This window comes from Oryctolagus cuniculus, chromosome 18 (assembly GCF_964237555.1).
Source record: "Oryctolagus cuniculus chromosome 18, mOryCun1.1, whole genome shotgun sequence".
In the NCBI taxonomy this organism is placed as follows: Eukaryota; Metazoa; Chordata; class Mammalia; order Lagomorpha; family Leporidae; genus Oryctolagus; species Oryctolagus cuniculus.
Window position 1 is genome coordinate 30,938,356 of NC_091449.1, and position 21,734 is coordinate 30,960,089.

General features: G+C 40.9%; 1 protein-coding gene across 5 annotated transcripts in view; it reads right to left on the reverse strand.

Moving 5' to 3' along the window:
- The window catches only part of NETO2 (neuropilin and tolloid like 2), a 70,902-nt gene that overhangs the window by 47,717 nt on the left and 1,451 nt on the right, over positions 1-21,734 (reverse strand). For 4 of the 5 annotated variants that reach the window (XM_051833887.2, XM_017337623.3, XM_008248376.4 and 1 more), the window contains exons 2-4: positions 11,208-11,264; positions 7,507-7,647; positions 6,653-6,901 (exon numbers count right to left, since the gene is read on the reverse strand). In XM_051833887.2, coding sequence (XP_051689847.1) covers positions 6,653-6,901; positions 7,507-7,647; positions 11,208-11,264 — 447 coding nt within the window. The remainder of the gene's footprint in view (positions 1-6,652; positions 6,902-7,506; positions 7,648-11,207; positions 11,265-21,734) is intronic. The other variant, XM_017337622.3, reaches the window with a different exon arrangement.

The following is a 21,734-nucleotide window of genomic DNA, read 5'->3' on the forward strand; positions in this document are numbered from 1 at the left end:
ACTAATTCTATGCATCTGATCTCCCTCAATATGGCGCTGAGAGAGAGCAAACAACTTCTACGCAGATGCCTCATCAGTTTGATAAGCTGCAGGAGCTGATCCTGCTCCTGATTGGAGGAGAGCAGCGTACTCGGCGTGTGGGCAGCAGAGCATGGATTGGTGGAAGAGAACTATAGAGGAGGAGAAGAGACAGCATGCACAGAGCAACATCTGAGAACATCTGAGTAGCCCCCGAGAGAGCCGGCCGAGGGTGTGCCGCTCCTCCGCGGAAGCGGGGAAAGCGGCAGGGGTGCTGCCCCTCCAGGGAGGCGGGGGGGGGGGGGGGGGTTAGCTCCGGCAGCTAACCCGGGAAGGTGTCGTTCTTCCACGAGTGAGGGAACGGCAGTTAACCCGGGAAGGGCCGGGCATAAAGAACAGCGCAGGGTCCGGTGTCCTTCCTCCGCGAATGGGGGAGGGACAGTGGCCACTTTGGCAACAGTGTCAGTTATCTTATTGCCTTTGCTCTCATCTGAGCAAATCAGTGACCCTGGATTTCAATGATCGCTGGAGCTATTGGAGCCTGAATTATGTCTAAGAGGGCAAGACATGTTCTATGTTCATTATACATTAACCTGAGAAAGTTAAGTCTGTTTCCAGAGAGTGCCAAAATCAGGAGCCCACCAAAAGCATAGCTATTATCTGTACAGAAGACTGGCAATTTTGTCTTTAGCTAGATGGCATGCTCTTGTAAATCCAGTCACAGAGTGAGGAGCAGATCTGAGCAACACAGTCATGAAGGGGCATGAAGCGGAAGTTGTCTGGAAGGGGCAGTGGAGCACAGGGTTGAGGAGACTACGCTGGGCGACAGGGAGGTGAGGAAAGGAGGAGTCTCATGTCAGACAGCCAGTGGAGAGTTGTGGGGTATGTTGAGAGTTAAGAAGGGTATCCACAGAGCAGGGAATATGGACAGTGAGAAAATCTTTCCAGTGACTCTAAATGAGTAGAGGTGGCAGCAACTGCCTTCAAACAGGAAGGTAACCCCAGAGCACTGGGTCTAACTACTGACTCTAGTACCCCACTGAACTTATTCTGTCCCTGTGATTAAGTGACAGCTCCCCAGACATTCTCTTCTTCATGACTAAATGGAGAGGGAGGTGGTAATTGCAGTGCCTTAAAGTTAGGACCAAAGTTTATTGAATCTTTATGTTTTCAAAGTCCCCCCCCCCCCATTAGAGTGCCATTGAATGGGATCAGATAAGAGCTTTTTTTTTTTTTTTTTTTAACCTTAGTAAATTGTGAAGAGGCTGAGACATCAAGGAGAAATTTAGTAGCCAGTTTGGGCGGTAACCTAAAAGTCCCACAAATCTTGAATTCTCTCAGTGCAGGGAGTAGGGAATGCCAATGTGCTTAGAACAAATGAAGGGTCAAGTTTTAGACCCTTCCGTGTCAAGTGGTACCCGCAAAATTTAACTGACATCTGACAGAACTGAAGTCTTTGTAGTCTGGACTCTAAAGGGCATAAGTTCTCAGAGTAAGTGGATGATGTTGGCAAGGCAAGCTTCTTGGGATGGAAAACACAAAAGCAGAGTGTTCAACTATATTGGAAAGAAATGTTAGCTAGATTAGCCTAAAGAATTTGAGAGAAGTAGGGTGAAGCTTTCAAGCATATCCTTAAGAAAGGACTGTCTGGCTATATTGTTAGCCTTTCTGGGCAAAAGCAAAGAGGTACTGGCTGCTGGGGTCTACTAGTATACTGAAGAAGGCACTAAAGGGGAAACACTGGACAAGAATGAGGATCAGAGACCACTGGATATTGGGGGATAACTATGTTCTGAATGGCTCTGAGGTTCTGCACAAATCTCCATCCACTTTCATTAAGTTTGTGGATGAGAGGATAGGATTACTCCAAGTTGATGCACAGAACAGCTTTCTTAAGTATAAAGTAATCCATTATGGGTTGCATGCCATCTAGAGCCTCAAGGTTTAAGAGGGTACTATCTGATACTAGAGTGAGGGGTATTATACTCACCCGATTTTAACTGGTAGTGCTGAATGGATTATAACCAACATGAGTGAGGGACTGAGCCCATAAGCTTTCAAGCAGTTCCTGGAGGGCAGGGGTGGGCAGTGTGAGACTGACAAAACAGATGTGAATTTGAGTACAAATTACCTCTATGGGGTCATAGGCAAGGTCTTCTGATGGAGACAGTTCTAGCATTATTTTTTCTGGGAGAAGGAAACAGGGGTCTAGTGGCTTCTAAAGTCTGAGAGGGAAATGGGAGCCAATTGAACAAGCAAAAACTGACTTCCTGAGGGGGTTCCCAACTGGAAGGGAATGGGGTAAGGATTAGAACTGTCATAGGTTGACTGGCCTCAACCTGGAGTATGGGACATTGAAAATGTGTTGGGGTTAATGAAGGACAAAGAACGGCTCCACTGTCAAGGAGAGTTCTGATCCCCAATTTTAACATCTACGTTCCATGGCTGATTGGGACATTTCTCCTGCTTAAAACCAAGGACCCCATTTTGTTTGGAAGGGAAGTATAAAGCAGTCTTATCAAGGTTACTGTAGGTCAGCGTTTGTTATTTGGAGCAGTCTTGTTTTGAAATGGCCTGTACACTTATGAAAAAAGGTCTTTTGATTCTAAAGAGGTAGGGTTGGCTGGCATCTTAAAATGGTGTAATTGCAGGGCCATTAGTTTGGCAGTTTTTTCTAGCAATCTAGGGTCAAGTGGCTCTAGATTCCTTGTCTTTTCCTAGACTTTTGATGGTTGGTTAAAGAGCTGTAGGGATGCTTTATTGCCCAGCTGAGACTATATTTTTTTTTCTTTTTACTAGGGTACAGACAATCTGGGAAATCTTAGTAAAAACTGAATTAGCCGGTGCCGTGGCTCAATAGGCTAATCCTCTGCCTTGTGGCACCGGCACACCGGGTTCTAGTCCGGTCGGGGCACCGGATTCTGTCCCGGTTGCCCCTCTTCCAGGCCAGCTCTCTGCTGTGGCCCAAGAGTGCAGTGGAGGATGGCCCAAGTCCTTGGGCCCTGCACCCCATGGGAGACCAGGAGAAGTACCTGGCTCCTGCCATCGGATCAGCGCGATGCGCCGGCCGTGGCAGCCATTGGAGGGTGAACCAACGGCAAAAGGAAGACCTTTCTCTTTCTCTCTCTCACTGTCCACTCTGCCTGTCCAAAAAAAAAAAAAAAAAAAAAAACACACACACACAAAAAACTGAATTAAACAAAGTAAAGGTCTCATCAAAAATCTTTAATTCCTTCCTGGGAATAAGAGAGGGAAGAGATGTATAATTTGGGACATGCTCAAGCTGACTTGCCCCAAATGGTAGAGTTAGAAACATACCAGGGGATTCCAATTCAATCCCATCAAGGTGGCATGTACCAATGCCATCTCACTATTCCAAGTGATCAATTTCAGTTCACAATTGATCATAATGAAAGGACTAAGAGTCAAAGGGAGCACATAAACAAGTCTAGTACCTGCTAACACTAACCGATAGAATAAATAAAGGGGAGAGTGATCCAACATGGGAAGTGAGATACTCAGCAGACTCATAGAATGGCAGATGTCCTAAATAGCACTCTGGCCTCAGAATCAGCACTTAAGGCATTCGGATCTGGCTGAAAAGCCCATGAGAGTATTTCAGACATGGAAAGCCAAGACACTCTGGAAAAAGATCTCTGTGAGCGAGATCCCAGTGGAAAGAACAGGTCTTCAAAGAAGGAGGTACCTTTCTCTGAAGGGAGGAGAACCTCCACTTTGACTATGACCTTGTCTAAACAAGATAAGAGTCGGAGAACTCAGAGGGCTTCCATAGCCTTGGAAACTCATGACTGGAGCATAGGGAGATTACTGATGCCATAGACAGGAGTGTCAATTAGTAAAGTCAACAACAGGAGTCACTGTGCACTTACTCCTCATGTAGGATCTCTGTCCTTAATGTGCTGTGCATTGAGATTTAATGCTATAACGAGTACTCAAACAATATATTTCACTTTGTGTTTCTATGGGGGTGCAAACCGTTGAAATCTTTACTTAATGTATACTAAACTGATCCTCTGTAAAAAAAAAAAAAAAGAAAAAAGAAATTATCAATTCCCAACTTGACTCTCACTGGGATTAAACATGACAATAGGTCTGATCTGATTTCATCATCATTTTAAAAAAATCATCTATTTTTCACTTTATGTTTCTGTGTGGGAGCAAACTGTTGAAATCCTTACTTAATGTATACTAAGCTGATCTTCTGTATATTAAGATAATCGAAAATGAATCTTGATGTGAATGGAAGGGGAGAGGGAGTGGGAAAGGGGAGGGGAGTGGGTGGGAGGACGGTATGTGGGGGAAGCCATTGTAATCCATAAATCGTACTTTGGAAATTTATATTCATTAAATAAAAGTTAAAAAAAATAAAAAATAAAAAAAATCTTGAAAAAAAAATCTTTAATTCCTGAATTTTGTTGAAAGGTCAGTTCAAATCTATCAGAGTAATAGATCCCAATGTGCTCTGTTGGGGGCCATGCCTTACGGCTTTCTAGTTACCTGACAGGGGAAAATCAAGGGGACGGCCTTTAATAATTTAGCTGCCTGTTTTTGTGCTGTATTTACTACTTGGGGAATAGCCAGTTTAAAATCCTAAGGGAGTTCTTTTTACCATCTGGTGGTAATATCCATTGCCAGGCTAGTACATTTCCTACAAGCCTGAGAATAACTTAGTCAGGATCTGAAAATACAGGTTAGTCTGTGCTAATGAGTGATTTAAAGTGCCATCCTCATTCATAGGAGTTGGTCTGGGGGTTTGGGAAGTCTTTAAAGCTGGAAGTTCTGATTTTTCCCAGGAGACACTGGCAATTTACTTCCATTCCCTACTGTCTGGAATTTAAGGGCAGCTATCAAAGGAGAACGAAGAAAGTTAGCAGTGTTGGAAGGAGTGGGAGTGTTGAGGGAAGACAGGGAGCTCAGAGTGTTAATCGGGAGAGTGCATCACAGAGGGGGCAGCAGGAGGGGTGCAGAGCCAGTGAGGGTGAAGCAGCGGCAGCATTTGCTGGGGAAGCACTGCGGGTTGTGCTTTCATTCACACAAGTGCTAGTTTCTTTTTCTAGTTTGTTAAGCTGCTCATTTAATTTAGGATTACTTTCTTTTAGAGAATAACAATGGATGCCTGGGATCTTTTGGAGCCTTTGTGATACCAACTGAAGATTGCTTTCTCTAAAAGGCTGGGTATTTTCTTTGTTCTAATTGCATGTACAAGTAGACAAGCTTTGGAATTTCCAAAAAGCCCCATTTCAGCCAGCAAAATTTTAGGTTATTCTGATTTATTTTGTTTTACAGACCTAGGCAATTACAACTCTCTGAACTGTAATTTTTTTTCACCAAATTGGCCTGAGTATCAGGAGACAGCTGCTCAGTAGGAAAAGATTTAGAACACGGGTTACCTATTTTGCATTAAACCTAATGAAGGAGACTCCACTGTGATTTTTATGGTTTGAGTTTGATAATTACAATGAGGGAGTTTCCTCCTAACTTGAAATAAAAGGCCTCCACCAGAATGTAGGAGATCTGGACCTGAGAGAACTTATAAGTGCCCTGGGGCAATGTCATGGACAACTAACCTCAAAGGGCTTTTGAAGGTGTCAATGTGTCGATCCATGATGGTGAAGGGAAGATACTTTGGATTCCACTTCTGGCACCAAAGAGATCAATAAAAATTTACCAGAAAATAATTTAGGATAAAAAGAAAAGCTTTATTGCAGCAAACTGGAGAAACACAGCCTTAAGTACAAAATGAAGGTGTGGTCTGTGGGGATAAATTATCTTTGAAAGGCAAAAAAAGCCATAGATGGGAAGAACTTAGCACTGACTGGTTGGCGTTTCAAATAAATTACAAGCTCAAATTCACTGGTTGAGCTCAGCATGTGCTAGGGACTTTCTTGAAACTGCTGGCCTTGGCAACTGAAATAGGAGCATATCCAAGCAAGGCCTATACAAGTCAGCTTGTGGTTCTTCCCATAAAACAGAGTATGACAGATTATCTAGTCAGCAGATGGCAGTTCAGACACCTTTTGAATTTAGATCCAGTTTTGGCCACTTAGGATCCAACTTGATGTTTAGGTTTTCCTAGGGTTCACAGTTGACAGTGTGGTAGGCAGAGTAGTGCCCTCCCTCCATATATCTGCATGTGAATCTCCATAACCTGTCAATATTACCTTATATGGTAAAAAACAAATGAATGTTACATCACAAGGCAAAGATAAGCCATTATATCTCAAACTCCTATATACATGACACCTATAAAGACTTAAATAAATATACAACTTATGGTAACTCTGAAATAAATAATATGCTGAAATATTCACAGAATTGAAAATTTGGGGACTTAATGGGTTAAGTTAAAGATTTTGAGATAAAGAGAAAGAAGAGGAAGCAGAGATTGTAGTGACGTGACCACAAACTCAGAAATCCTGGGCAGCCATAGAAACAAGAAGAGACAATAGATTTTCCTTGAAAGTTCCTAAGGGGATTAAGTTCCTGCTAAACTTAGGACTTCTGGCTACCAGCACATTGAGACTGTAAGACCAAAATTTCTCTTTTCTAACCTTAGGATTCCGAAATCAGAGTGAGAAACCTAAAATCATTAAAAATACAACTTAGTATTTACCTGGAATAAATGAGTATTTCGCTCGAAATCCAAGTCCTTCAAGTTCTTCATCAGAACTAAACTTAATCCACATGAATCTCCCTGTTGATCTAATTAATGGAGGGCTTTTCATGCCACAGTAACGATCTATAAGAGGAGAGAAACCAAACGGCCCATCTCGAATTTCCAAGTGATCAAATCGACACTCAAATGATGGCTCTATATAATAACGTTCATCAAAGGTTAATTCTATTCTTTGACGTGGAGCAGCTAGAAAATAAGAAAGTCAGGGGAACACAAATAAGAAAGAATATAAATGTACTGACACAAATGAGGAAAGCAAAACAGTCTCTGTGTTACTAGGGCTCATAATGAGAATTGTTATATGTAAGTCATAATCTTACACTGGACAATACTAATGCTAATTTGTAGAACTATAACACTTTTCTCCTTTGGCATATACTATTTATTAAATTAGCTAAGCATACTCAATTAAAATTAATGAGTTTAGAGGCTAATGCTTATTTCATGAGATATGTACCATGATACACAGGAAGGAAAAAAAATGAAAGGAACTAACTAATGTAGATAAAAATTTGCATAAGGGATGCTGGTTAAGTGTAAGTTTCTTATCAGGGAAGTTTCTTTTATATGTATATATAAACACATACACATGCATGCACACTGATGTTCTTAGTTGAATTATATTTAAGAAGATTTAAAATTCTCAACTATTATTTTGTTAATGTATTCACTATCCAGAAATATGTTTATAATTTTAAGAGTTTAAATCAAAATATGCTGCATTTTTAATTTTGTTCAGTTTGGTTCAAAGTAAAAATTCACCCAATAAAAGGTAGAAACTGGTGAAATACCTTCCAAAATGTAGATACACTCCTTGTTTGGTGGGTATGAATCAGGATAATTTGGTGAAGCAAAATGACCTCCATTGCTGGTTCGAACCCAAATGCCACACTGGGTTGCAGGAACATGCTTGATTCCAATATTTTGTCCATCTCAGGAAGAAAAACAGCATTTAAAACATTAATTACAGTAAAATAGAATAGCGTTTTTCTCTTTCCAACTTTTTTTTATTATTTTTTAATTTTTTGACAGGCAGAGTGGACAGTGAGAGAGAGAGACAGAGAGAAAGGTCTTCCTTTGCCATTGGTTCACCCTCCAATGGCCGGCGCAGCCAGCGCGCTGCGGCTGGTGCACCGCGCTGATCCGATGACAGGAGCCAGGTACTTCTCCTGGTCTCCCATGGGGTGCAGGGCCCAAGGACCTGGGCCATCCTCCACTGCACTCCCGGGCCACAGCAGAGAGCTGGCCTGGAAGAGAGGCAACCGGGACAGAATCCGGTGCCCCGACCGGGACTAGAACCCGGTGTGCCGGCACTGCAAGGTGGAGGATTAGCCTAGTGAGCCGCGGCGCCGGTGATCTTTCCCCAACTTTCAAATAGGTCCTCACTCTATATTACATATATATAATTCCTTAAGAACTGCCAAATTTTAGCACAGCGAATTTGAGTACAGAAGTGGAAGGGTAAGGCTGTACGTTGTGCTTGCTGGAAAAGTTTGCTAGAGGATACATGTGTTGTGTTAGAGCAGGAAAATAAAAGGCTTACATTCTACAAAGGCAAAACTACATGTGAGCATCTGGTAAATTAGCGTAAGTAATATTCAAAATAAAAGGGACTCTGGAGTTGATTTCTGACATGGCGTTCTTATACCTTGAAACCAAAGTCAAGTAAGATTCAAATATTACACAGGGATTTTAGTTAAGAATTACAGACTGAAAATCCTTACTTAATGTATACTAAGCTGATCTTCTGTATATTAAGATAATCGAAAATGAATCTTGATGTGAATGGAAGGGGAGAGGGAGTGGGAAAGGGGAGGGGAGTGGGTGGGAGGGACGGTATGTGGGGGAAGCCATTGTAATCCATAAATCGTACTTTGGAAATTTATATTCATTAAATAAAAGTTAAAAAAAAAAAGAATTACAGACTGAACACATGCACTTAGCTCTGCTCCTTCCTCAAATTTCAATTCAAGTATAACAAAGATTTTTAATGGTATAAACCTCAAAGTACAAAGAGGTAGAGAAAAGAGTAATAACTGGCAGCACTAGGAAGTGGGGTGAGGAGTGCCTTTTTAAAACCTGAGGCTGCTTATAAGTCTATTTAGAATCAGTCCTATTTCCAATACCCTTCCATTAATCTAGGCAGCTGCTGATCAATCACCATTTAGAAAACTGGAGAATATTCCTTTCTGAAGAAGGCAAAATAATGTTATTGAACTTGAGGACACCAGGCACAGCTAAGGGTGAAAATATAAACTTGAAAACAGGGAAATTCATGATTGTTAACAGATTGTATGACACTCCCAGACTCTTCACCCGGAAGTCCCGCTGAAGGCCTTTTTGCAGATATGAAACCTGTAAGTGGGAAAAGGAAAGATTCTTCTCTACAGAATCTGATCAGTCCTACGAGGGACTCAATGATGCGACTCAGGGGTTCTTCACCATCAGGTTACTAGAAAAATTGAAGGCCATGGTAAATAAACAATCTGTCTACACTAGCAGATGGGCAGCGATCATCTCTTTAGTGCCCCTCTCAAAATATGAGCAGGCATTACAGGGACATTTGAAGAATTTCTAACATGAAAAACAAAGCAAAACAAACAGGGTGGGGAAAAAAAAGCAAAGCAAGTTTGAGGAAACTATTTTAAAAAGTTTAAAAAGCAAAACATTTAATCTTCTCAGAGACAGAAATGAAAACCAAGGATATTGTAAAAACAAAACACAAGCTGTAAACAAAAGAGGGGCCAGCACTGTGGTGTAGAGCATCGAGCATCCCACATTCGAGTGCTGGTTTGAGTTTAAGTGGCTCTGCTTCTGATCCAGCTTCCTACTGAGATGCCTATGAAGGCAGCAGAAAATGGCCCAACTTCTTAGGCCCCCGCCAAACATGTGGGAGACCAGGAAGCTCCTGGCTTCAGCTTGGTCCAGACATGGCTACTGCAGCTATCTGGAGGAGTGAACCAGTGACGGAAGCTCACAGTCACGGTTTCCCTCCCTTTCTCTCTCTAGCTTTGCCTTTTAAATGAAATAACATAAACCTTAAAAAAAGAAAGCTTCCAAAAGTAGAAGAAATGAAGTAGTAGAAAATTGAGAGCAACAATATGCAAACTATGGCCATGAGCCAATTTCACCTTCTGCCTGTGGCTGTAAATAAATTTTACGGAATATATCCAGGCCCATCACTTTGTGTGTTGTCCGTGGCTACTTTCTACAACAGCAGAGTTGCACAGTGAGGCAGACTGTTCAGCCAAAAAGCTTCCAAATTTCTACCTTAGAAGAGAAAGCTGAAGCAGTCTCTCAGAATATGAACCCAAAAGAGAGATGGACAATAGAAAAGAAAAAAAAAAAAAAAAGCTATAACCAAAACAACAGAGATTCCTAAGATGGAACAGAGAAAATGGAGGAAACTGTAAAATTTAAAGAAGAACTAAAACAAAAATTTCTTAGAGACAAAGTTCACATTATAATGTAATCCTGAATACTGATCTAACTGGAAGTATGGATGGGGGGTGGGGTGGAATGAAGGTATGTGAAACAGCTAAATTCACATCTTCCATGATGAGAAATCAGTATTTAATGTCTATAACAGAAACAAACAGCAGTGGAGAATGTTCAAAATAAGAAGGTTAAAAAGAATCAGCTAAAATAATTACGTCCATGGATCAGGACATGGGATAGGGTAGAAGACTAAGTTTTCCTAATTAAACTTTTAGTACACTTGGATTCTTATATTGTTTATATATGACTTGATCAAATAAATAATAAATGAGGTTATACATGAAATGTATTAAGCTCTGACATGAAAATCTGGCTCAATCACACTATCTGGGGTGGGCATTTAGTGCAGCAATTAAGATGCCAACCTAGGATACCTGCATCCCATATCACAGCGTCTGGCTTTGAGTCCAGGCTCCACTTCGATTTCAGCTTCCTGCTGATATACACCCTAGGAGGCAGGAAATGATGGCTCACGTTCTTGGGTCCCTGACACCCACACGGGAGACCCAGATTGAGTTCATGGTTCTTGGCTTCAATCTGGCCCAGCCCTGGCCTTTGTGAGCATTTGGGGGAGTGGAGGGAAGCTTTATCTTTCAAATAAATAAGATCATACTATGTAAGCTTTCATAAATCAGGACAATCAGAACAGGATCAAAGGGCTTTGAGTAAAATATTGATGGAAATATTTCATTCACACTGGAAAAGGGATTTTTGCTTAGTGTTAAAATGTGAATCTCATTTAATAATCCAGTGTGCTAGATCTACTAGTGATGCCAATTTTTAAAATTTATCAGGACAGGACTTTATGTTGACAAATTACTCCAGTTAACTGCAGCTGAATCCAGTTGAATTGAGGTTGATGGTTTGATAAAAAGCCTTAGGTCACTGGGATACCAAGAGGGATTATGGAAATAATACTCAAAAAGTTTCAGTTTTTTCAAATAAGCCATCCCACTGCCCTGAACATGCAATCTTATCACTGTAAATACTTTACCTGGGGTCTTTTGGGCCACAGCAATCCCTTCCACTACAAGTATTGTTATTAAGAACACTAGGGAAATAACAGAAAAGAAAAAAAGTTACAAAATTCAATCTGTATTCATTTTACTAAGTCTACAAAGGAAAATCAGTGACTGAAAAAGAATATTAATTGCTTTCTTAAATTCACTCTCAATATTTTTAGGTGTTTTTAAATGTTCTGTTCTCATTGACTCTTTGACCCTTAAAGCAACCTAAGAAACAATGGATTTTGTATTCATTTATAGAAGTACTCACGATCCACAGCATTTAAAGCATTTTTTAACTTAAGATTCTCAAGATCACTTTTGTTTCCTGCAACAGACTTTGCTAACCTTAATTATTCCTCAATTTACCGCATTCCATCTCAGAGTTTATATGTGTTATGGCTCACTGCAATGTGTTATGCCAGTGTTAAGTTCAATTAGATTATCTTACTGGTGAGAATATTCACAATAAAGATGGAAGTAAGGGGGCAGCACATCCCTAAAAATCCATTCATAATGTTATAGTGCAGTATGATGCTCTGTTGTGTTATAAAAGCTAGCCATATTTAGAAATCAAACTTTCTCAAGTTGAACATTTCTGAGACACAATCAACATATTGAATGATTTGTGTTGTGAAGGTTGCAAAAAAAATTTTACTTGTACAAATACTGCATCCTCTCTGAATAGAGAGCCTACCAGTCTGCTCTGAACTACTATGTGAACTGGTGTTCTCATCCTTCAGTCAGCACGCACTTAGAAAATATCTACTGGAGAGCAGACAGAGGACACACAGGTGTGACAGAAATGCAGCAAACTGGCTAAGATGAATGACAGGTCAGGTGTTCAGCCTAGCAGTTAACATGATTGTATCCTGCGTGGAAGCGCATAGTTTGATTCCTGGCTCTGGCTCCCGATTCCAGCTACTTGCTAATGTGGCCCCTGGGGAGACGGTAGTGATGGCTGAGTGACTGTTCCTGCCAACCATGTGGACACTTCGGTTGAGTTCTTGGCTCCTGGCTTCTGCCTGGCTGTTACAGACATTTGGGAGAGTGACCCAGTGGATAAGAACTTACTTCCGGCCCCTTTAAATTTTGAAAACTTAAAGCGTATGGACTTCAGGAGTTAGCTGAATCTAGGCTGGGATTCAAGTTTTACCTTGAGCCAACTTTGAGGCCTTTTTAGCTCAGTTTACTTACTTATAAAATGGAGATGATTTATAAATGGGGATGATTTATAACATCAGCTCTCTTAGCTGTTATAAACATTAAATGAGATGATGGGAGTACCACTTTTTGTGCCAATTACTCTACTATAAACTAGCATACACAGGGAGCCAATTTTCAAAGTCAATCTATAATATAAGGTATAAAGGGATTTAGCAGGAGGTACACAGAGAAGGGACACACTTATTCTGCAGGGAGTTAAGAGGAACAGAGCAAGGAAATTTTTGGAAAACAAAACAAAGGTATATTCTGATTGGATCTTACAGAACTTGAACCCAGGAGAGGGAGAAAAAACTAGCTTAAGCAAAACCATGGAGGCATGAACACTAATCAACTGGTAACTTGCAGGATGTCGGGGTCAAGGAGTTGGTCCACTGACTTCTCTCAACTTTAATTTCCCCTTTCCCATTCTTTGGTTGCCAGCAGTGTTGAAGATCTTGTTACATAGAAACAATTCTTCCCTCAAAGTCATGCTCTTCACATCTTTACACTGGATCTGAAAGGTCTAGAAACTAAATTTTTTTTTTTTTTTTTTTTTTTTTTTTAAAGATTTGAAGGGCAGAGTTACAGAGAGGCAGAGGCAGAGATACAGAATTTTCCATCTGCTGGTCCACACCCCAAATGGCCCCAATGGCTGGAGCTAGGCTGGAGCTAGGCTGATCTGGAGTCAGGAGCTTCTTCCGGGTCTGCCACACAGGTGCAGGGGCCTAAGAACTTGGGCCATTTTCTAATGCTTTCCTAGGCCATAGAGAGCTGGATCAGAAGTGGAGCAGCCAGGTCTTGAACTGGCACCCAAATGGGATGCCGGCACTAAAGGAGGCAGTTTTACCTGTTATGCCAACACCAGCCCCTAGAAACTTAAAAAAAACAAAAACAAAAACACAAAAATAAACACAGAAGATGTATAACCAAAGAGAAACCCAAGGTATTGTACCAGATATTAAATAATCCAGCAAATAACACATCCATTTGTATCAATTTATCTTGTTAAGAGTCATATTTCTCAAGGTATTTCATCTCGATGATACATAACTGGTCAAAATTTTGTGCTCAATGTACCTTTCCCTCAGGAGTCACAGGCAAAACTATCTACCACTTTTCACATTTATAGATCAGTTTTAAAACAAGTAATGCCAAAACTGCCGGCAGGCAAGGCAAGAAATCAAAACGGTACAACTATGAAAAAAAAGATGAACTGTGCCAGGAAACTTAATATACAGGACTGATAAATATTTGTGTAAAGTAACAGATCTATGAAATATTCACAGAATATACAAGGTAGAACAATCATATTGAAAATAAAATTGCAAGACAAATAAAATCACTATATTCTTTCCTACTTTGAGAGGGCTGCTTGCAATTTTTTTTCCCAAATAATTACTATTCAAATCTCAATCAACCAAATGAGCCGTGCCACTGAATATAAAGATGACATATAAAAAATAGGGCAAATTCACACAGCAATCAAGAATAGAAATATTTACTGACACACTTTTTGGTGATTAGTGACTTTATTATTCAAAATTCTGTATAAAACACAATTTACCAGGTTATATAAAAATCTTTGTACAACACTTGAGTTACAATCAAGCTGAGATAGTAAAATAAATTCCACTAATGTCAAACATTGAAATCTTTTAGTAGTGAAACAGCTCTGTGTTGCCGTGTCCTCTCTTTAGTCTGAATCCATGTGCCACTGTTTCTTCTTCCTCTTCACTAAAGGATCAATGATTCTGAAATCCAGAGGCACTACACATCTAAATTCAAAGATAATGTATTCAAGAAGGCACTAATTTCTTAAGGTATAAATCCAAACCAAAATAATTCTCTGCAACCATGCAACTTGCTGATGCAGAGAACTGCTTGTGGTTTGATGCTTGAAAAAGGTAATGTCCACCACTAAGCGCAAATTTGTTTCAGGCCTTGTAATAACCTGTGTACAGATCTAACTTGAAAGCAAGTCTCTTAAACCATAGAAAATAGGTGCCATTCAAGGTGTTAAAACAAATCCTCAAGGCCACTCCCTTTATTCCACCTCTTTTTTACCCTGAATCACTGACTTGCTAGCTCTAAGCACAGAACCTTGTCACCGGGTCTTCTAATTTAAAGGCCCTACTTTAAATTGTTAAAATAAAAAAAGTCACATTTATTCTTTTCACTGTTACTTAACTGTAGCAACTCGGGCCGATGGAAAAAACAGTGGAAAGAAGACAACACTATTGTTCATGATTAATGTTATTTAAAACCTAGAAACCCCAAAAGAATTACTTGGAAAATGACTATATCTATTAAGGAAGAAAGCAAGAGTAAAATAAAAAAAACAAGTAAGTAAATAGAGAAGTAACATGCTTCTAGTTAATAAGACAATGTTGTAAAGACAACAATTCTTGTAAGTCATGTATTTAATGATATTTTAATCAGAATCTAATTTTTCCCCAGAAAAATGTTTGATGTTCATCTTGAAGACTTTCTACATTGGCCAAATCAAACTTAGAAACAGCAAAAATGCATAAAACTAAAATAAAAATAACAGACTTATTATGAAGCTCCAGTCACTTAAAAATACAGAAACAGTCCACGAAGAAATAGATGATCTGTTAACAAACACATGCAGTTTCCAATACGCAGGAGGGAGTGAATCAGTTCCTGGGGCTGATGAACCAGATAGATCTTATTTTCCAGGAGTTTACAGATAAGGAAATAGAAGAAAAGGTTCAGGAACAAATAAACTCATTTATACCCAAGAATTTATTAGGAAATATAGTATCTGAATTCCTTGGTGAAAGAGTGAAATTAATAAATGGCTTTGGAATATGTCAACTATTTGGAAAAATATCTGATCTCTACTTCAAGATAAACACAAGAACAAAAACTATGTATTTAAAAAGAGGGTGAATTCTGTACACACTTGGGTGAAAAGCACATTAGACAAAAACATGTTTTATATTTTACATATTTTATTCACATGTGTGTATAATACATATAACATGAAGAGCTTGAAAAAATTTGTGGGGAAATAAGCTTAATGCCTACAACAGCGAAGCCTGGGCCAGACTAAAGCCAGAAGCCCAGAATTCTCTATGGGTCTCTTCCATGGATGTGGCAGGGACTCATCTCCTGGTGCCTCTCAGGGTGTGCATGGCAGGAAGCTGAAACAGAGTAGAGCTGGGACTCAAACCCAAGCACCACATCTGGGATGCAGACGTCCTAAACAATGGCTGTGCCAAACGCTCCTCCTCCCCTCATTTACTGTTTGAAGTCCTTTTGTAATACTTAATTTATACATTACAAATAACTGGGAGGAAAAGAAGATTATGCCATCAGAAAAATGTACCAAACGTAAAAACAAAAAATTCAGTCTAATATTAAAAAACATAGGTTCTAGTGCTGGTCGGCATATAGGAAACTGACACAATCATATCCTGTCAATGGATTTTAAGTTAGCATGATTTTGTGGGAGTTAATCTGGTAAAATGTACCTTGGCTTAAGAAGGTAGAACGTGCACCCAGTAATTCTACTTACAGGTTTGGGAACCCAGTCATTGGGACAGTGGTTTTCAAACTTTAGTGTGCATTATAATCATCTGCAAAGCTTATTTAACCACAGACTGCAGAGTAGGGAGGAGATCCATGCACTTTCAGAGATTCCAATCCAGCTCTGCAGCGAGATGAGAACCTGCATTTTTACAAATCCTCTAGCAATGCTGAAGCTGCTTCACCTAGGACCACACTCTGAGGACCTCCGTAATAGGAAAATGATAGTTTACTGAACAAAGCAGAAAGAGGCTGCCTTTGTTCTCCTCTGGTGGTGGCAGGGACCAAGTTTAGACCAACATGGATGGGTTGGGGCAGGGCAAGAGGTAAGCTAAAATGAGCTGAGTTTTGGGAATGTTGCTCTTGAGGTCAATGTTCTACTACCTATTCTTACAATGCCCACAAATACTTCTCATAGTTTCTGGGCATGTGCACTTGTCATGGGTTTGTTTTTGCTTCTACACAACTACCTTTACACCATCTAAAACCTGCTTTCCCTAGGAACTCTTTCTAGACTAATTTTACTTGACAGCATTCAGAGTTTTTTTTTTTTTCTTTTTTGATAGGCAGAGTGGACAGTTGGCTCACCCTCCAATGGCTGCCGTGGCCAGCATACCACGCTGATCCGAAGGCAGGAGCCAGGTGCTTCTCCTGGTCTCCCAATGCAGGTGCAGGGCCCAAGTACTTGGGCCATCCTCCACTGCACTCCTGGGCCACAGCAGAGAGCTGGACTGGAAGAGGAGCAACCAAGACAGAATCCGGTGCCCCAACCAGGACTAGAACCCAGTGTGCCGGCGCCACAGGCGGAGGATTAGCCTATTGAGCAGCAGCGCTGGCCTAGCATTCAGAGTTTTCACTTCTATTACTACTTGGCAGCTTTCTTCTCTGTTGCTTTCTGATTTCTGCACACTCATAATGTTAGCATTAGGCTCGGCATGAATAACAAAAACCCAAAGGAAGGGTTTCAGCAAGACTGAAGTGTTTTCCTCTGTTAACACACTAAAGACAAGATGCCCAGGTCCAGAGTGAAGCCTGTATCATTACTAGGGACCTTAGTGCCTTATTATTTAGCTGTGTGTGACTTTTCATTTTTTAAAAAATATTTGTGAGTCACACTAAATCTATTAGACTACACAACACTCCAGATGCTCCAACATGCCTTTAGTATATAAGATGGTATTTAACATTTCCTTTATTTTTTTAAAAAAGATTTTATTTGAGAGGTAGAGACAGAGAAAGGTCTTCCGTCCGCTGGTTCACTCCCCAAATGGCTGATCTGAAGACAGGAGCCAGGAGCTTCCTCCGGGTCTCCCACGAGGGTGCAGGGGCCCAAGCACTTGGGCCGTCTTCCACTGCTTTCCCAGGGCATAGCAGAGAGCTGCATTGAAAGGGGAGCAGCCGAGATTAGAACTGGCGCCCATATGGGATGCCGGCACCGCAGGTGGAGGATTAACTTACTGAGCCACAGTGCTGGCCCCATGACTTTCATTTCAAGGTTTACCTTATGGCTCAATATGAATGCTGGAGTACCAATCACTATTTCTTCATGAGAGGTAATATGCCTGTATTTGGTCAGCATAAAGACATCCCTATCCTCTTAAAAAGTACTTGCCGGGGGGCTGGCACTGTGGCACAGTAAATAAAGCTGCTGCCTGTGGTGCCAGCATCCTATATGGGTGTCAGTCCATGTCCCAGCTGTTCTACTTCCGACCTGGCTTCCTGCTAATGGCCTGGGAAAAGCAGAAGATGGCCCAAGTGTCTGAGTCCCTGCCACCCAAGGGGGACTACCCGGATGAAGCTTCTGGCTCATGGCTTTGGCCTGGCCTACCTCTGGGGAGGGAACCAGTGGGTAGATCTGTCTCTCCCTCTCTGTAACTTTTTCAAAATAAATCATTCAAAAATTTTTGCCAGAATCTAGTTACTTTAAAACCACAGGTTGGCTGGCGGCTCAACAGGCTAATCCTCCGCCTGCGGCGCCAGCACACAGGGTTCTAGTTCCGGTCAGGGCACCGGATTCTGTCCCGGTTGCCCCTCTTCCAGGCCAGCTCTCTGCTGTGGCCCAGGAGTGCAATGGAGGATGGCCCAAGTGCTTGGGCCCTGCACCCCATGGGAGACCAGGAGAAGCACCTGGCTCCTGCCTTCGGATCAGCGCGGTGCAATGGATGCAGCACGCCAACCGTGGCAGCCATTGGAGGGTGAACCAAGACCTTTCTGTCTGTCCGCTCTGCCTGTCAAAAACAAACAAAAAAAACCCCACAGGTTTAAACAAAAACACTTCCTCCTAAGTTGTACACACCCTTTTCTACTCACATCTAACTGGCTGGACTTTGTCACATGGCCATACAAAACCCTAAGGAAAGCTGGGAAATACAGTGCATATTTTGGGCCATCTTGAGCTTCACAAAAATGTTGGAGAATTGCTTAAGAAGGGTAAAATATGTATGTGAAGACTGCTAAAATCTAAAGTACACAGCAGCCAACGATCTTTGCAAAACAGATCACATCACAGTCTTTCATAAAAATCACCCAACAGAGGCCCGTTGCATTTAGAATAAATCCATACTCCTGACTGACTGCAGAGGTGCTATGGGACCTGGCACCCATCTTATACATTCTGATTGCCATTTCGGCTGCACAAGACTTCTTCAATACACCAAACTAATTCTCGTCTTTGGGACTAACTGTGCCTTTCTGCCTAGAATCTTTTTGCGTGGCCAGTTATTTCTAGGCCTTCAGGTCTTGTGAGGCTTCCTGATTTCTAAATAACCTCTGCATTTTCTAAGTCATCCTGGGTTGCTTTCATTATTATTTATATATTAACTGGTCTCTCCCAACCCCAATCCCCAGCCTCCAAGGCTTGTCTCGTCTGTCTTTTCTTATTGGGAAGAAGGGCTTTGTCTGGCACAGGGATGTATTACCAGTGTGAAAAGACTGCCCATCCTACAACAGCACTCAATACCTATTAGATAATACACTCTGAAGTGACTAAACAGGACACTGATTACATCTTCTTTGTAACCACAACATACAATTCAGACAGCCCTGCACTGACAAAGATGCATCTCTAACAGGAGCCAGCTTCTTTTTACTTGAGTACAGGTAAGGGGATGGGAAAGTAAGTTATCCCCCCCCTTCCTCAGACACCTAGCTGCTATTCTTTCCTTACGTTGGCTTATTTTACCTTGTTTGTAATTTAATGTGTATCTTTCTAAGCCTTTCTGTTTTCAGCACCTAAATGGTAAACCTAACTTGCTAAATCTAAAACAAGATGCCAGAGTATAACTACCTGCTCGTTATAATTTTCTATAATGAAAGCAGAATACAGGTCAGTTATAGTCCACTACTACCTGGTGGAGCAGTAATTTGTTTTTGATAATATGTTCCAAAGAACAATAACAAAAAAGATACCCAAATTTAACCTACCCCAGCCTTACTACAGAAGGTAGATGGTGAACTTAAGGATCAATCCAGCCTACACATGCTAATCACACTGCCACTCAGACGGCAGCCGTGTAAGCCCTGTGTTTATTACAGGAGTCCTCCGTTAAAATCCACAGCAACCACCACCAAGTTTTAACATGCTCATACACAGTATCTCCTATTTTTACCAGAAATACACTTTCAGATTAGCATTCTGTACGCGGTGATTGTGCAGGAACACCAGCAGCAGGCTGCGGAAGGCCAGGCGGCCTATCAACCAGAGCCACTGTCTTGGGTTTCTTTTTCTTTAGGACTATTTTCTGAGTTTCTTTGAAGGAGTTCTGCTGTTAAAGGTAATTTGGAAACCACTGGATTAGATAATCTCCTAGGCTCTTCCTTTCCAACTCAAAACTAATAATTGAGACCCCAAAGTGCTTACAGGACACCTATTTTAAAGATAAATAATTACTCTATGTGAAATGGTGGTAACCCAACAGCAGAATTCAGATAGTTGCTTTAAAACTTTAGATATGAACTTTATAGTCTAACATTTTTCTATCTTATTCCAAAAGGGACTGAAAGTAGCTTTGACTTGAACTTGCTTTGTAATGCAGTTTTCTTAAAATGGGAGTTTGGCTTTAAAATGCAGATAAGCTGGATTCTAGATGAGGATTTATAATAAAACCATTGTTTAATAAAAACTTTCCAATAGACAACATTAGAGTAGTTTTCTAACTCCTGCTGACAGTTAATGTTAACAAACCTGTGCTTAAAAAAAGAAAAACTTTACTATTAAAGGGGTGGCTTTTCAGTATGATCTTTATTTCTGTAGTTTATGTTCTTGGATGAACTTTAACAATGAAGAGCAGGACTTAACATTTCAGTCTCAAATGAGATTTTAAAAATACAGTGCCAAGGGATATTTGGGCTGTTATAGGATACATTTAACCACAGTTTACACGGCTTTAAATATCACTGAATCTTACAGGATTCTCCAAAGCAAGTGTGCAGAATGAATAAGACCAAAAAGACAGGTTTATGATCCTAAGGTAGTATTTTCATGGGACAATAATGCTTAGCTAACTGACAGTTTTTAACTCAAATTTTGTTAAGATATGCAGTGGTCGGTCACACAGTTAAAAGTGAACCATTCAGCTTCAGTAATACTGTAAACAAAAGGTCTAAAAAGCCCATAGAGTTATTCTTTTGTTCTCACTGCTTAAAGTAAAAATAGAATAAATGGCATCTTAATGAACTAAAACTGCCTTCTATTTTAAAGCTCCCATACTCATTACGGCTGATGTGTTTTAGTAGAAACTGACCATAATATTGCAAACAATGCTACTGGTAGGTAATATCTATAATTATGAAACGTTAAATAGCTGCTTCAGAAAAGAACCCTCCACGCTGAAGCAATCTGCCTTACAAGGATCCTTGAGGCACACAATGGATGTTGGGAAAGGCCAATGTTGTTAAAAGGTAATTTTTAAATACCAATGTTTTTAGTTAGGTAATGCATGTATTTGGGTAAAAAACAGGTGATACTAATGAGTGCAATGGAACCTAAGTTCTCCCTTCACTCTGGCCTTTCAGTCTCCCAGATTTCCTTCTCAGAATCAACTTTTGTTAGAAATACATCGAATCTTTCCAGATCAAGTCCTCCATACCTAGAACGCTTAAGGACAAACTGCTTTCTAGTAAGCTTACAACAGCAACAACAACAACTTGACTTGTGCCTGAAAATACTCCAGCATGCAAAAACAGCGTAGGTCGGGGAACATTAAGAAGAGGAAGCAGATACTACATTATTTTCACTGTAGCTCTGCCAACGCCACGGAATTCCTTTTCAGAAAGGTGCAACAATCAAACGCTTCGCCAGGGCGGCCAGAGAGGGCAGTGTGCACCCACGGCAGAGGCAGCAAAGCCGCAAATCCCTCCTCCCCTGGAGAAGGCTCTGCCCGGACTCTGCCTGGCCCGGCTCAGGTTTGCCAGGTTCTGCCCGAATCGCTGCTTCTCGGCGGATGGGCCGCCTCCTCGGACCGGCCTTCAGGCCACCCTGACGACCCTACTGCCGCCGTGCGACATCGTTAACGGCAGCAGGGAATTCGGACAAGCGGCACTATCGGAGACCACGGTGCATGTGGTTTATCATGGGAGGAAGACAAACTCAATTTCTCATTATATAAACTGGGAGTTACAGCTAGGACAAACTACAGAATTTCAGAGTTCGTAGTGAAGGAATCACCAGAATTTATGAACTGACTGAAATATTCATCACCTAGAAAGTCCTAGGTGCAAGCTGCACCTACTATGTCAGTGTACAATTAAGATATTTTAAA